Source organism: Plectrocnemia conspersa, unplaced genomic scaffold, assembly GCF_051122295.1.
Source record: "Plectrocnemia conspersa isolate PC_06_02 unplaced genomic scaffold, ASM5112229v1 ptg000001l, whole genome shotgun sequence".
Lineage (NCBI taxonomy): Eukaryota > Metazoa > Arthropoda > Insecta > Trichoptera > Polycentropodidae > Plectrocnemia > Plectrocnemia conspersa.
Window position 1 is genome coordinate 23,587,705 of NW_028277165.1, and position 16,372 is coordinate 23,604,076.

The 16,372-nt window shown below is 29.9% G+C and overlaps 1 protein-coding gene across 1 annotated transcript in view; it reads left to right on the top strand.

Moving 5' to 3' along the window:
* The window catches only part of LOC148239291 (uncharacterized), a 126,949-nt gene extending 115,732 nt beyond the window's left edge, over positions 1-11,217 (top strand). The window contains exons 14-18 of the mRNA XM_088181402.1: positions 2,352-2,544; positions 3,712-3,883; positions 7,779-7,871; positions 8,036-8,270; positions 10,299-11,217. Of these exons, the coding sequence (XP_088037528.1) occupies positions 2,352-2,544; positions 3,712-3,883; positions 7,779-7,871; positions 8,036-8,270; positions 10,299-11,217 (1,612 nt within the window). The remainder of the gene's footprint in view (positions 1-2,351; positions 2,545-3,711; positions 3,884-7,778; positions 7,872-8,035; positions 8,271-10,298) is intronic.
* The last annotated feature ends 5,155 nt before the right edge of the window (positions 11,218-16,372 follow it).

Sequence of the window (16,372 nt, forward strand, 5' to 3'; positions counted from 1 at the left end):
TACATATTTAGATGTTTTTTTATTTTTTTATACATTGCTTTTATGTATAAAAAAAATCTGTATTTACGAAACTTTTTTTTAATACATCTTTTAATAGTACTAAATAATATTTAGTACTCTTATCTTAAATGAAATATTTAAACGTTTTCTTAATGAAAATACTTAAGAATTCACTGCATGTTTCAATGGTAAAACGTGTATTTTAAAGAGTCGTGAGATTACTATATGTTTTTCTCATTTAAATCATTGAATAAGGCTTGACATTCTAATCTGATTTTTTTCAGTTGAACCTAACTTTAAAGGATACAAAAAAATAAAGGTCAGAACGAAAAGAAAACGAGAGAAAGGCGAGCACAAACGCCGCTTGTTTATTTTTTTATTTTTTACACGGGTTGCTCGGGGAATTTATCTCAATTTGGCGAATTTAAAAATTTCTTGCCAAACTCACCATTAATTATTATTCGTGGTTTGGCTCAATTTCTTTTGAAAATTCTGAAGGTACGTTGTTGCAAGATATCCGACCGCCGTTTAATGTCATCTGTCCTTATCAGCCGCTTAGCTTGATCGAAAATCGATGCTTTTTTACGAGCTGATATCTTCGTATATATCTATGTATTGCATCTATCGTTGTACATAAGCATTCCTATACTTATGAGATATATACATACAAAAAATGCTTATTATCAAACGCGTTTTCACATATTTAAAAAAATTCTAAAACATTGTCACAATAATTTTATTATATAACATTATAATTTAATATGTCATTAGTATTAATAACACAGTGTTTATGATTTTTTAATTAATATTTTACGTGGCTTTGTTGAGACAGTGTTAAAGTTAATTAAATAACTGTTTTAATTTTCAGTTACATTTCAAATGTTAACAGTGTTTAAAACATTTAATTTAATAACTGATTTTAATGTTATAGATGTATGTTCTGTTTATTTAAAGCATAAATTAAACATAACACTAAGAATTAGGAATTGCCAAATACAAGTGCATTTTCTTTTTAGTTCATGACTTGATCACTTAACTGCAGTAAAGTACACTATAGCTAGTTTTTGATTTTAATTTAATTTATTTTGTTAATGACTATGTTTATATTATTGCCCATTTATACCATCGCTTTATTGCAGTAAATATTTGTAAAAAAAATTGCCTTTTAGTGAAACTAGGTAAGTCAATTCTTCGGTAATATTACATTCGTTGTCAATACTTGCCTTTACTATTGAATGAGAGGTCATTTTTTTAAATACTTATTAATACGTAAGATTCTTTCCAGATCACATGGCACATTCTTTGCAGTTTATTTAATTTAAAAAGAAATTTATTGCCTTTAAAAATAAATTTTAATTGCATTGCATGCTCTTTTGTCGTATATTTAGCTTTTTCATTTCACTAATTTTATTAAGAGATAATATATAAGCCATGCTTAGAAAAAATAATGAAAATTTTTGATATCATATTATTAATTTATTTTTAAATAATGTTACCTTTGACAAAAAAATTCCCTTTGTTACTCGTTTTTACATACAATACAGAAAATGTTATTAAAGCAATTTTAAACCATGCAATGTGTATGTTAACTTTTAAATGCGCTTGGATGAGTAGGGTAATTTAATATAATTCATATTATAACCACCATTAAATGCATTTAAATTCTATTGAATCGAAATTTTAAGAAATAATTTAAAAGGGTTTTCAGAGATTAACAAATATAATTTGTTTATGTTGTATCGTTGTTTCTTATGACTTTTAAATATTAATTATATTTTAATAATGTACTTCTTGAAATTAATATTAGTAATAATTTATTACATTTAAGGTTTTAATATTTATGACCTTTCGAGATTATTATGTAAAATATGTATAAGACAAGAATAAAATTATCATCATTTTTACTAGCCGAATTTTTGTTAATAAAAATATTTTTATTCGCTCTTTATTTAAGTTATATAATACAACAGTTAAAGACATATTTTTTTATTATATCATATTTAAATGGCCGTAAATTATTTTTGCTTTAATTCAAGCCAACCCCAATATCCTATACATTCCTTGTACTCACTTATCCCGCCCTCGACTATTATATATAACACTAGCGTAACTATTATAGCAAATTTAATATGAATTGAGGTTTGGGCGAACCGTAAATTGTGCACTGTAATTAAAACATCCTTCGGGTCTTGCGAATATACACGCATGTGTATATGTTTGCATAATACATACTACATATACATATAATCTAAATTGAATAATATGCAAATTCAAGCGCTTTTATTTCGGCGGTGATTCAATTAAGCTTGTTGCCAAGTTAATAATGAACTTTTATCCTTATCGTTTCGCAGTTACGTGGCGGAGAAGCTAAAGCTGGGAATGCCAGTGGACCCAGAGGAGTTTTCCGAGGTGAGCATCTACTTTTCGGACATTGTGGGCTTCACGGCAATCTCCGCCCACAGCACTCCGTTTCAGGTAGTGGACCTCCTGAATGACCTCTACACATGCTTCGATGCCACGATTAATGCTTACAACGTGTACAAGGTGATTATGGCATATTTTTATTAAATTTTCTATTAGCTGTTTTACTGATTAAAAAATATTTATATAATTTTCTCGAAGAATTCAAAACCTGACATGTAATGGAAAATGTAACTAGCTATTATTTATTTTTTAAACCCAACATTTTTTTATGAAAAATAATAATTTGATAATTATTTATTAAAAATACCCATGTATATAAATATTGATATATAAATGAAGTGTGCGTACGGAACGTATATAACGCACGCCCTTATCTCTCACTCACTCTTGTCACTTGACACGCGAGCGAGCGAAAGGGATTGTATCTCACCGTACGCGCCTGTTAAAAATGTGATCGTTTTCTTGGAATTTCATTATTATTGAATTATTTCAGGTTCATCATCATCATTGTCAATAAATAAATGTCTACACCACTAAAAGCTCACAGGCATTATCGCTTTGCCTATTAGAAATCTTATTTTCACAATAAAGCAAATGTTATTTGCCAAATAAATTATCATTGTGAACCACATTTTAACTATAAAATTATAACTTTTTATCATCATTGCAATTAATATCATTATATTATGTATTAGCACTATCGGATGTAGTAAATAAAATTTATTAAATTTAGTGGATTTATAAGTAAAAAATATGTAAGTAAAGTAAAACCATTTTCTTTGGTTGAGAGCCATGGATCATTTTATGAGTAAAAAAATTGTTTTCAAAAAATAATCGATGGAATAACAGATTTTACGTCGTATTATAGTAATTTGAAAATTCCAGGTAAAATGATTAGGTATTACCAAATCTTTTTACCGTAATATACAAAATTATTAATCATCAAATAATTTAAAAAAGCTTTATTAAACATAAAATATATTGGGCATGACATATATAGATGCAATTGGACTTCTTAGGGTTAACATTGTAAATGATTATTTAAATCTAATACTTTTTAATTTTTTTTTTATATTATTTTCAGATTTTAAGGTTCTTTGTTTGTGTATTATTTGCACCTAGTTACAGCACTCTCTTTTTTCCTGATTATAGAGTTAAAAGTTGTAAATAAAACGTAATATTTGATATAATTTTATTCGCACTGTTGCCGAATACGGTTATTCAAGGAATTATAGTCTGTATGTATCTTAAGGTAAGAGCTAATCGATATATTGAATTTGGGCTCAGGTGGAGACTATCGGGGATGCTTATATGGTAGTCGGAGGGTTACCTGTCCGGATTCCAGACCATGCGGAACAGATTGCTACGATGGCTTTAGATCTACTGCATCAAAGTGGACGATTCAAGATTAGGCATTTGCCCAAAACGCCGCTTCATTTGAGGATTGGTCTCCACACAGGTAATAATTTAATTTAATGCTATATATAGCGTAATGTTGAATCTCAACACTCATACATGGTTGAATTTGGCGGGGTTATCCGTTTCTGCTCCGATGAACTTAGAAAGAGCCAAGATTTTACTCTTTTAAGAAATCAAGCTTAATCAAGCAAAAGTAGTAAACGAATTTATCACGATCTGATGCTGGATATAATCAAATAGAATGTGATGAAAATATAATATAAAATCTAATTACATTTATGTCAGAAATTGTTAATGTAATGGTAATGTTCGTAAATATTCTATGATCAAACTATCGGTATATTCTGCTAAATTATATTTTTTTAACTAGTAAACTCGAAAAGGATTATTAGCAATGATAGATAAGTTCATACATTTTTAAATGATAATGTATTATAGACGTAAATATCCTTATAAATACTTAATGCACCTGATTCGTGTCACGCCTTCGAGTATTGTCATTTTCTATAAATATTTAACTACTTGGACTTAATTTTGTTAAATTCCTGAGACTATTGTAAAACCAAACTTATAGAACTATTTTTATCATATTGCCTAGCAATGTTTCATTTACTTTTTTTTTGTTTCTGATGCACATTTCAGCATTAACACATGATGTACTTGTACTATTTTCAGTGTCTTTACTGACAATTATTGCTGTCGAATAATATTAAAAAGTTTGCTGTTTGTGTTATTTTTTAATTTGGTACGGTTTAAAAATTAAAATACAATGAAATGAACCAAAATCTAAAATCAGCCACTTGCAGGTGCACGGGTTTAAAAGATTTTCTTGAAATTTCTGGCACAACGTTTTATAATAGATGCTAAATATTTGTAAACCATCATACATTTTTTACCGACCACCGGTTGAAAACTACCGATAAAGTTTTAATTCCAATCTAGCAAAAGCTTGTTCTAAATCGATAATTATTTTTTTGAAGTACTGATAAAAATATCTAATAAAATTCTTTCAGCGGCTTTTCTCGTATGAAAAATGTGATTTGAGTGAAGCGAAATCTGCAAGTCTTGATTTTTGCATGCATTTCTAAATGAAAAGCACTGTTGCTCAATAAAAATTTATTCTAATTAAATACTCTGGTTTACACAATAGTTAAGACATTTTTTCATCTGTGTAGTAAATTATTAAAAAATATTTATATTTTCAAGATTCGTAGTTAATATAAATAAGAAAATACAGTCAATAAAATATAGTTTATTGAACTATAAATAATGTAAAAATTTCATTGAATGCTAAATCTGACCTTTAATAAATATTATAAATTAAATAAACTATTATTATGCATATTTGATTGTAATACTGTCATATATTATTACGATTAAAATGGCGATAGGTTTAACTCATAATTTATGAAGGTATTCGGAAATTAAGCACTATCAATTTTCATTCAGTCCCACCTACAAATCAAGACTCTTATAATAAATATTCAAAACTATTGATTCTCATTTTTAAAAGTAATCTTAATATTTTTTTATTCTTAAGTGAGTTTTTAAATTATAATTTAAGATTTACAAAATTAAAAATTAAAATTACAAATAGAAAGGATTTTGTTATCATGATTATATTAGAAACTTTAGAAATAAAAATAAATAAATAAATAATACGTCGATATATTTTTATTTTGGAAAATGCTGAAGTAATCGTGTTGTCTTTTAAATAAAAAATCCATTTTTATTAATTCACAAATTATTATTTAAAACATATTGATTTCGTAAGGTTGTCAACTAACCTTAGAAGTGGCGTTAGTGCCAATGCCACCTAACCTGACAGGTGTTTCACACATTTTAGTACCACTTCAAATATCTGTCACGCGTCCTGCTTATCCTGACGGGACGGAATGTCAGTCAGGATGCGGCACATACAATATGGGCACTCTCTCATAAAGCCTTCCACAGAAGAGAGTGGGTAATTGGAATTCTTCGCGATGAAAGTCTTGTATTGTGTGACGTTTACAGATAATAAGGAATGTGGAAAACGTTGCAAGACGCTTTTCAACGCGCGTACTTATGAAGACATTGTAAAATACAATCTGTGAGCTTTAATTAAAATCATTATTACTACCATGTCACAAAACAAGTAAAGCAACTATGGAACGCTTCATGGCGTGTTCGCTTCGAATGAGCGGTTTGTTTCCGTTTTTGCTCTGAAAGTTTCAACTTTAATGTGCCAACTAACTAAAGTGGTCATATGTTTTTAAGGTTTCGCGAGTGTGTGTCAACTTTATGTGCGATACAATGGAATCAAGCTGGTGTGCTCGTTTCGTTTTTGATAAGCTTCGATGTAGTTTCATTGGCCAAAAGCTACTTTGAAATCACCCTTACATCTGAAAAGAGCTCGTTAATTCGCTTGAATGGAGAATAAAAAGCGTGCCGACTATAATTTCCGCACAGGAAAACGGCCGTACATTTCGACACTTTTGTGCAACTTTAAGCTCTTAATGAAATGGTCGAATGTCCAAAGTTTTAATTTAACTGGAACTTTAATTTAACTTGAAAAGTTTTTTTTATAAACTATTGAATATACATAGACGTCTACTAAACTTTAAATACGTTACTCTATTACGACTTTTTGCGTCGAATTTCTTTAATAACTTATCAATTATTGTAATACTAACAGAGATTATTTATTAATTCACATAAGTATATTTTAATATACTCTGTAAAAAATATATTTTATTTTGAATTAATTTAATTTAATTTTACGTTTTATAAAATTCCGTAATAACGGAATTTTTTTAATTCAAATTTTAACAGGAGTTTTGCTTTGGCCTTTGTAACCTGTATTGGTGCACATCTTAACTCTACGTTTAAGTATTAAAAAAAAATTCGGGCCTCAAAATTCATGATGAAAAAATTTATACCAAGTGACCAATTTATAAGATATGTTATATAATTTTATTTTCATATTATTATTTTGTAACCAATATTCCATAGATATTATTATATTATTGAATGATGAAAAGATAAGCAATAATTAAAATTCTGATATCTTATTAATCTTACAGCAAAAGAGAAACATTAAAAAGGTTTAATACATTATTTTTCTAGCAATGTAAATTCATTTATCATACAAAGCCAATACCCCGAAAAAACGCTGATTTTACGCGAACCATTTTAAATCCTTTTATATCGTCGAACAGACTTTATTTTTATGAGAGTTTTAGCTTTGTGTCTGATACATCAATGGAAGCATCATAAATGAATCTTCATGTATTGTTTTTTTCTATAGCATCATCAGTTAACGATTTTTTTAACGTTTATTTGATATAATATGGTCTTAAATTCTACATTAATAGAAAAATATTTAATGGGACTTTTTATGATGCTTGTTTTAGTTTATTCTTATTGTTACAATAGGATTAGTAATAAAACAGAATTTCAAATAGTATGATGAATATAATATTATCATAATATCATTGTGTTAAAAGTAAATTACCTTCATATATTCAAATAAAGTACAGGATACATTTGCAGGGTTTCGGTGAAATATGAGTTTCTTTTATCCTTAAACTAATTCAATAGTGAAAAAATATAATAATGACGGAAAATAATCTCTATTATAGTTAACAATACGCTTTCTCTCCAAGCGATCTGATGTTCAAAATCTAATTACCCTTACTTTGAATTTTCTTTACCGGAAATTAAAAAAAAATTCAACTCACAATAGAGCATACGTAACCTTAGATAATTACTATCTTATTAAATCTCATGGTATATTAGCTTAGTATTATTAAATCGGTGCATTGTCGCATTGGTTTGAATTGACATATTAAATTAATTACTAGAACTGAAGCGCAATTTCTGAACAAATGTATTATCCAATCATAGTTTACATGCTTAACATATGTATATAATACCAACACGTTGTTCTACTGAAGGTCCTTGTTGTGCTGGTGTCGTCGGATTGACTATGCCCCGCTATTGTTTGTTCGGAGATACTGTCAACACAGCATCGAGAATGGAGTCAACTGGTTCGTTACACCCATAAATTAACATACTGTAATATAAGCGAGACAACTCAAAGCCGCTGGAAAGAAATGATTATTACATATTGCATGTGGCCTTTGAGTCGTTTCAGTACCATTATATGATGAGTTGTGTGTGTGATTATGTGTTCATTATGGTGTCGGAATAGGTGCAGCTTGGAGGATACACCTGTCGAAGGCAACGCGGGACAAGCTGGAGGCAGCCGGGGGTTATTCGCTGGAGTATAGGGGAAACACGGAAGTCAAGGGGAAAGGTAGACTTCCAACTTATTGGCTCTTGGGAAAGGCTGGATTCGATAAAGCTCTGCCGTCGCCGCCTCCTATCGGGTTTGTTCAATTGAATTCAATTATATATTGTAAAGATATTACATTCTATCGAATAAAGTATAAAGCTGATTTTAATTTATTGCTTACACAGGGAGAATAATTGGTAAATATATAGAGTTATTTTTTTTAAAGGATGAAAAATAAATTGGAACGTTTCCGTTTTTTCATTTTCATTTTTATTTTTAATCAAAGATTCAATTTAATTTTATTTTTAATCAAAGATTTGTTTATTTTGCTGTTTAAAACAAAATATTAAGTCGAGATACAAGTAAACGCAAAACACTCGATTTGTATCAATTCCATTACATGAAAGCAATTTTACGGTATGTAAAAAATGAAAATGAAAATACGGTGATATTCATATTTTATTTTTGTAGCAATACAGCCTTAATTAAAATAGTGAACCCTAATAAATTGTATAATCTAATAACTAAAAAAATATAAATTAAAAATTATTTTTTAGGTAGCATGTGTGGTGTGCGGAACTAGACGCAATTGAATTTTAAAATTTCATAATACACTCATTTTTCTGATATTTTACGTTTTTGTGGTATCCGATAGGTGTATGCCTTATAAGTTGGCCACACACGCACGGATCTACCCGTCGAATTTGTCCGAGACGGATGTCTGGCGGACAAATCCGGTCGTGTATGGTGTGAAAAACCTCAGATGTATCTGTCCGCCATTTGCCGCTGCTGTCCGTGCTCAAAACGAACGAATCAGACATATCCGAGTCTGTGCGCAATAACGATAGTTTATAGTATTTTGTTAAAAGTTGTCCCTTAAGTGATTTTAAGATCCGGGTCTTTATTAATTTGCGCCAAAGTTGCCACCAACGCTTAAAATAAAAACCGTTGAAAATGTATTTTTTGAGATTTATTTATCAAAGACAGTGAGACATCATATATTGTAAATTAAGTTTGTGTGTTGAAAATAATTGTAAATCGTGTAATTAATTATTGTTTTGACGTCAATCGCCATTAGTTATTCTTCTAGTACTGTAAGGATAGGGCTTCATAATGTCTGATAGAAGTTATGTCCGAGTTCAGACAGTTTGCGTGTGTGGCGAAGCTCGGACAGATCTGTCCGGGTGTCCGTTGGGCAAATCCGTACGTGTGTGCTTAGCTATAGTAGCATTTGAGTTTTGCGGTCTCTAAGAGTTCTTCTATTGGGGTCAATCTTCTGGAGAACGTAGGTGTACAATAGTATCTCCGGGGTCTGGTTGTAGCCTTTACCACTGGTTTAAAATAAACCCCGCAATATAACATCTGCTGTTCATTCAATACAGTTTTCATTGATGAGTCATCCCTAATCTTCACTTTTTGTTTGTGTTTCATATGACTGCCACGATTAGGCATTCTGATTTCTCGATGATTTTCAATTCTCAAGAAATGAGAATTTTCGACTTCACTTCGGGTTTGTTGGGATATGATTCCCTCAAGTCGCGTCGACGAGTGTACTTGGAAAAGCACTTATTCAAGCTGCTTTTAGATTTTATTCGTTTTTGTGCACCACCAACGAATGCGTTCTCAAGTATTGTTTGAAGTACCCCATTCAGGAACAAGAGTATTAGACTCTCCAATAAGCACAGTTACCCGACCTTTTAATCATCTGTCGGATGGTATTGATTTTTTCTCATTCATGTTGTTTCTGTGAATATATTTTAATGTGTTTTTCTCTGGCGTAACATTTAATAAAATAAACAAATTTATTTCCACGCAATTCATCCTCTTTTCTTACATTTTACCATCTCGAACTTTATTTTTTTATTGCTTACACTTAATTGTTTTCTTTTTTTTATGTTCAATTTGATTTCCCCTTATCAAATTTCTAATAAGGTTCTCTTTTAAGAATAATTTTTGGTTCGTATTATTTTTAGTCAAAATTATACGTTTTGCGGCATTAAATTAAAAATGCAAAATTATGTTCTATCCTATGAACTATGCCAATGAAAATGTTTTTAGCAGCTAATTTATTAGGGTATTTTATTATTTTGGCTAAGTCTTTAGCTTAATATTTTATCTGTAATTATGATTTTTTGGTTAATGTGTGTGCAGTAATGATTGTATTTATTTATTTTTATAGTTTGGAAGAATCATTGGAAGTCAATCTAACTCAACTGGACAGTTCCGAAGGTATAAGCGCACAAGCACTAGCTTCTCCTGGACACACCATATCGCAACAGTCATTAGATAAATCATTATTTAATATCGAAACACCAACTTTACATGATTGTTCAACGTCTAAGCTTAGAGAATCGTTCTCGTCAAAATTTACCAGTATTGATTTGAAAAGCCCATTGAACGCAGAGACCCCCAAGATTTCCCAAGACATTCATGACATCAGTCCCATACCGACTATCACCACCGACTGCGACGATTCAGAAATAGTCATCGACCAAATTCCCAAAATCGATCCTCAAAATCATAATGCCAAGATGCCGTTGAACGTAAATCAACTGCAGCAGCTAACTCTTGGCACTCCAGTGTCAGCATCCGAAGTGGCGGCGGCTCTATTGGGAAATTCGTCGACAAACCTGGTGAGTAATAGATACAAAGACGTAGCCAAATATAAACGATCGCTAATGTTCGAAGGCAACGATCTAAGTTCGCCGTACAACCACTACAGGTGTATAAGTCCCAGCGACTCCAATATTCACCAGTTAAACCAACACAAGTTCGGAATGGGAACGGTTGAACCCAGGCAAAATTCGGGCAGGATGTTAAAGCGACAGTTTTCGCTAGATAGAGCCGACGATACAAATAACGCTTTGCCTGAGAGCAATTTGGCTATGCAGAATGTGCAGAAGTCTCAGCCTAAATTGTGTAAACAAAATTCGGCAGGTGCCGCGTCGGATCTTGAGAGAATCGAAGAAATACCCTTAGGTGGAATTACATTACCTTCGCCTAGAAACTATAAAAGGCTCTTAGGAGCTTCAACCATTTTGGCGGGCAGCTCCAAAAGTGTTAGTAACGAATCGCTCGTCGGGATAGATAAAAGGTAAACTAGATTGTCTTGAAAATAAAATGGAATAATCGACGCCTATTTTTTGGCAAAAATGATCCTCTACAACGAGGAATCAGGGTATGAAATTACATTAAGCAATAATTTTGAAGGAGATTGATGTTGAAAAGGGGTCGGCTTGACATTAGGAATGATTGCGCAGATTTTAAACTTTTCATCCATTCAAAATATAATAGTAAAAAATAGATAGAAATTATATTAAAAATATATTTAAATAGAATTCCATAAATCGGTATGTAGATTCCCTATGACAATAACTACATTTAAATAAAATTCAGTAATATCATTTTTTTATATCTATATGTGTGAATGTTGTATCATATTACAAATGCAAAAGTTGTATTAAATAGAAGATTTATACGGTTAACTTATGTATTATGCATCTCGCGAAAGTTTAAACCTTAGAACGTAACCCCGTTTCGAATTATTCCTAGCCAAGTTGTCGTCGAATTTCAATAATTCTAAAAGTTTAGTTCCTAAACTTATATAAATGATCGGATATATGCTGTGTATGTGTATATATAATATATGTATAATATAGATTACAGGATGGCCCAATAAAACGAACGATATTTTTAAAACTGTATCTCGCAAGCTTTTTCATATAGTCATAAAAATAAAAATTTAATTTCAAGCTTTTTTATATATGTATATTAAATATCTGTTTTTAAAAAACGAACAACAAGCAATTTAAACTTATCAATTCTATAAAAACACAATAAAATCTAATTTAAGCTCTTCTCATTTATATGATTAAAAATTAAGTGTGATGAAAAATATATTACAAAAAAATGAAAAACACGCCTCGCCTTCAGCTCTAAGCGACGCTAAAGTTTTAAATGAGTTTTAAATGGATAAAAGGCGTTGTTCTTACTGTACATTCATTTTTAGCTTTCTAATTTAAAATAAGAGAGTTTCAATATAATTTTTTTTCAATATTTATATTTAATTTTATTATTTAAAACATAATTATAGCATTAATAATTTGCGAGATATCAGCATTTAAAAATACACGGTCATTCTGTATATTTGCTAATTCTAAATAACCTGCAAATGTTAGACAATCCTAATTTTGTTGACTTATTAAGTCATATTGTATAATTGTATCTAATACATAAACACGCTTAATAAGTATATTTTCACATACATATGTAAATACGTGTGTGAGATATATGTAGTACGAGTACGAAAATGTGTAATTGGCGCTGGATCGCAAATGTTATACTATCGGAATGTTTATAATGTGTGAATTTCTAAAAATTATATATAATCAAAGAGATATACGCGTGTTTAAAATAATTTAATTATTTAAAAAAGTTATATTGTAAAATATAACGTTTAAAATTTATTAAATATATACATTATATATGTATAATAAATAAATCAATATATTTTTTCCTATATACACTTCTCTTTGTATATTTATTTATAAGTCGATCTATCTCATGTATAAAAAAAATAATAAAGCAATAATTTTTATAAGCTCTTGTTTTTATTTGATTGTCATATGCTATGTTAATAATATATAATATAATCAAATATAAAAACAGAGAGGTCCGAGTAAAGGACTAGTAAGCCGATTACGACGAAAACCGAATAAAAGCTGATTTCGCTCGAAACGATTCAGCTCCTTGAAAAATCCAATGAACACACTTTTTAATGATTTTTTAATCTTTTAACATGCCTGCAAAGTAACAAACCAATTCGAAAATAAATGCACTTGCACTTTATTATTTTTCCGTTTGTTTGTTACTAAAGGTGTTCCCTTAGTAACAAACAAACGAGATCGAGACAAAGATGACGCAGCTCAATGGTCTGCGGCGGCTGAGATAAGATCAAAATTACGCTCAAGATGATGACCCCAACATCGGTGGTTGAAACGTCGGCGAACGAGATGCGAGTAAGTAAAACTGCGATACGAAAGCCCTCACATCTCAAAAAGCTAAGTAACGTGTTGAATAAATCCGGTAAAAGCTTTTAACAAAAATATAGAAACACACATTACACAAATACATATAAATAATAAAAGTTTATTTTTTGTATTTTTTAATAGGGTTAATCCAATTATGATATATATTTTTACAAATAGCTTACAGTTCAAAAATAAGTTTTGTTTCATATATGGAATGTTATAAGCATGAAAATATCACGGTGTGGTCCGCGGGATTTAATTTTTTCAGTTTAGTGGTCTTTGGGGGTCTTAAAGGTTGGCAACCACTGACCTAGATCTTGGATGGGATGGATATAAACGAATAAGACTCATTTGAGTATAAGGCTCTGTAATAGAAGGGCACAGAATTGACTGCAGTGGAGAAATATTCATTCAAAGTCGTAGAGCTTAGAAGAAAATAAAATAAAACACGCCGTATTTTAGACTAGCTTGTACACCGACTTAGAACGAGTAACAGAATATTATAGATAGCTGAAGTTTCACGTGTATGTATTATATCATATAATATCATATATACTTATAAAGGATCAGGTCAAAATCTGCTAAAGGAGACTTTGGTCTGATCCTTTGAAATAGATGTAACAATTCAAACTTATATACTAAGAAATATTCTATTTCTGGACTTAAAAATATTACGTAGCTACGTAAAGGCACATGCTCTTCATGGGATTAAAATATTTTATACTTATATAATATCTGCTTGCAGCTTTTGTATGATTAATTATTATATTATATATATCTGTTTTTGTAATATTTATAGTATATTATGTGTGTAAAATTTATGTATAGTATTTTACAATTTTAAAATTATTATAGGTCTATAAAATAAATCTGAAAAGGTAAACCATTCCATGCACATTAAAGCTAATTAATCGCTCACGATCCAACAATTTATTTCGGTCGTATTTAATGTAAAATTGTTTATATGTACAACTTACACATTTTAATATGGAACCAATCGATATTCGGTGTTCGCGTTGAACGTGCTTATCATGAATATTCATACAACATTAAGCGCATTGAAATTTTTCAGAACGCTCAACTTTCGCAAGTTTCGCAATTTACGTCGCCAAGTAAGTACATACACTATTCAGAAAGTTTCCTCCCAAGACATCGGAATATTATCTTCATATATAATCTTGTGTTGCGTCGCTAAATTTTCATTACATATTCTTAACTTGAACAATGTGTTGTTAGCATTGCATTTATGAACAAATATTTTGCTATGTTTCTTAGGAGGATGTGAAATTGATACAAATTATTACTTATACATTTATTTGTTCAATACCACCCTGTAACGGGTCATAATAAAGTCAAAAAATTATCTGTGATAAAATATAGTATATTTTAACCCAGCTAGTATTTGATGCTTTATAGTTTTCCAATATAGCGATACTACTCAAATGGTCCATGAATTTTCGAGTAAAATTAAGCACCAACAAATTTACAGGTTGTTGTAAAATCTAAAAAAAATACAGAATGGATATGTCTTGTATGTTTGATCACTCTGTATCACTTTTATAACATACTGTTTATAAATTTTAATAATTTTCATAAAACTGCCTCAAGATTTATCGCTGTGCTTTTAACAGCTTAACGACCGGTATTTATTTGCCGAACTTTGCTTGGTGGCCGGGCGATCTCACGGAAAAATGGCAAGCAATTATCTTTTTCAGTAAATTCCCTATAACTTGTAAACCAATTAAGATATTGTATTCAAATTTAATATGTAGCTTCCTTATGATTTTTCGCATAAATACCTGTCAAGTACGTCATTTAATCAGTGTTTCTAAACCTGTGGGTCCAATTTGTTTGAAATAATAGTTTCGAAAACAAATTTATATCATTGGCAAACATCTTACAAATACAAAGTAAGCGAGACTCTTCAATAGATTAGTATTAATTACTTGATTTTTTATCACTTTTAAAATTTAAAAATAAAAATTTTGATTTGTTATTTCTGGGCCACCAGGTCTAACCATTTGTATGCCCATACTCACGAAATGAATTTACGGTACACTTCCCTAAAAATATTTTGCTTATTGCGCTTAAATAAATTAAAAGTAACATGTATGCTTTCAATATATTTTATATTCATCATTTTCATTCTTTCCATAATAATAATTTGGTATTATATAGGTGATATAAACAAAAAACCAAACATAAATTCTCAGAAAAGTTTCTTTCTAATTATATTGTATGCTTTGAGCGAAGGCCAACACCCATTTCTAAAAGGTTCATTATTGACAATTTACTACCTGCACTTGCGATAGATAGATTGGCTCTAATCTTAGGAAAGATATTTTCTACTTAATTTTGTATTGGTTATTTACATGAAACACAAGTGAGATCAGCCCACAATATTCGCATACACTACAAGGTGTTTAGCAATTCACAAAAATATTATGATAATATTTTATTTAGGAAATTATTATTAAAAAAAATAGTTTACGATTTTATCTAATGTTATTGTTAATTTATTATTCTTAATCTTATAACAGATCTAAGCACTATATTTTTTACCAGCTTAACGCCCGGTGTTTTTTGCCGAACTTTCTTTGGTGGCCGGGAGATTTCGCGGAATAATAGCAAAAAATCACCTTTTTTAGTAAATTCCCTATAACTTGTAAACCAAATAATATATTTTATCGAAATTTAATTTGTAGCTTCCTTATGATTTTTTGCATAAATATATTGTAATTACGTCATTTAACCAGTGTTTCTAAATCTGTGGGCCGCATAATTAAGTGATATAACGAAAAAACACTTGTTTACAAAAATAATATTAAATATATACTATAAATTACAATCAATGTTATTCTAAAAGGGTAAATTGCCACTACCTGTCCCGTCTTATCAGCTTACCTTGTGCATACCTTTTAAGAATTCATCTATTAGGGTATATGACACTTTTTTTATTGTGGAATTCCCAAATTCGGGAATTCCACACAGATAAAAAAATGCATTTTATAATCGAAGTAATGCTATTTAGTCTCCTCTAAACTATCGGTCGAAACGTATCGCGAAAATTGCTCTTCTCTCTGTGATCTTTTGTGATTGTGATTTTGATTTAAAATTTTTATTTTCAATCACAGCAAAATGGATGAAAGAAATTAAACCTTTTTGGAAAATTTTGATGACGCGTTGTCCAACGCCCCCAGTGATTGTGAACATAGTGATGTGT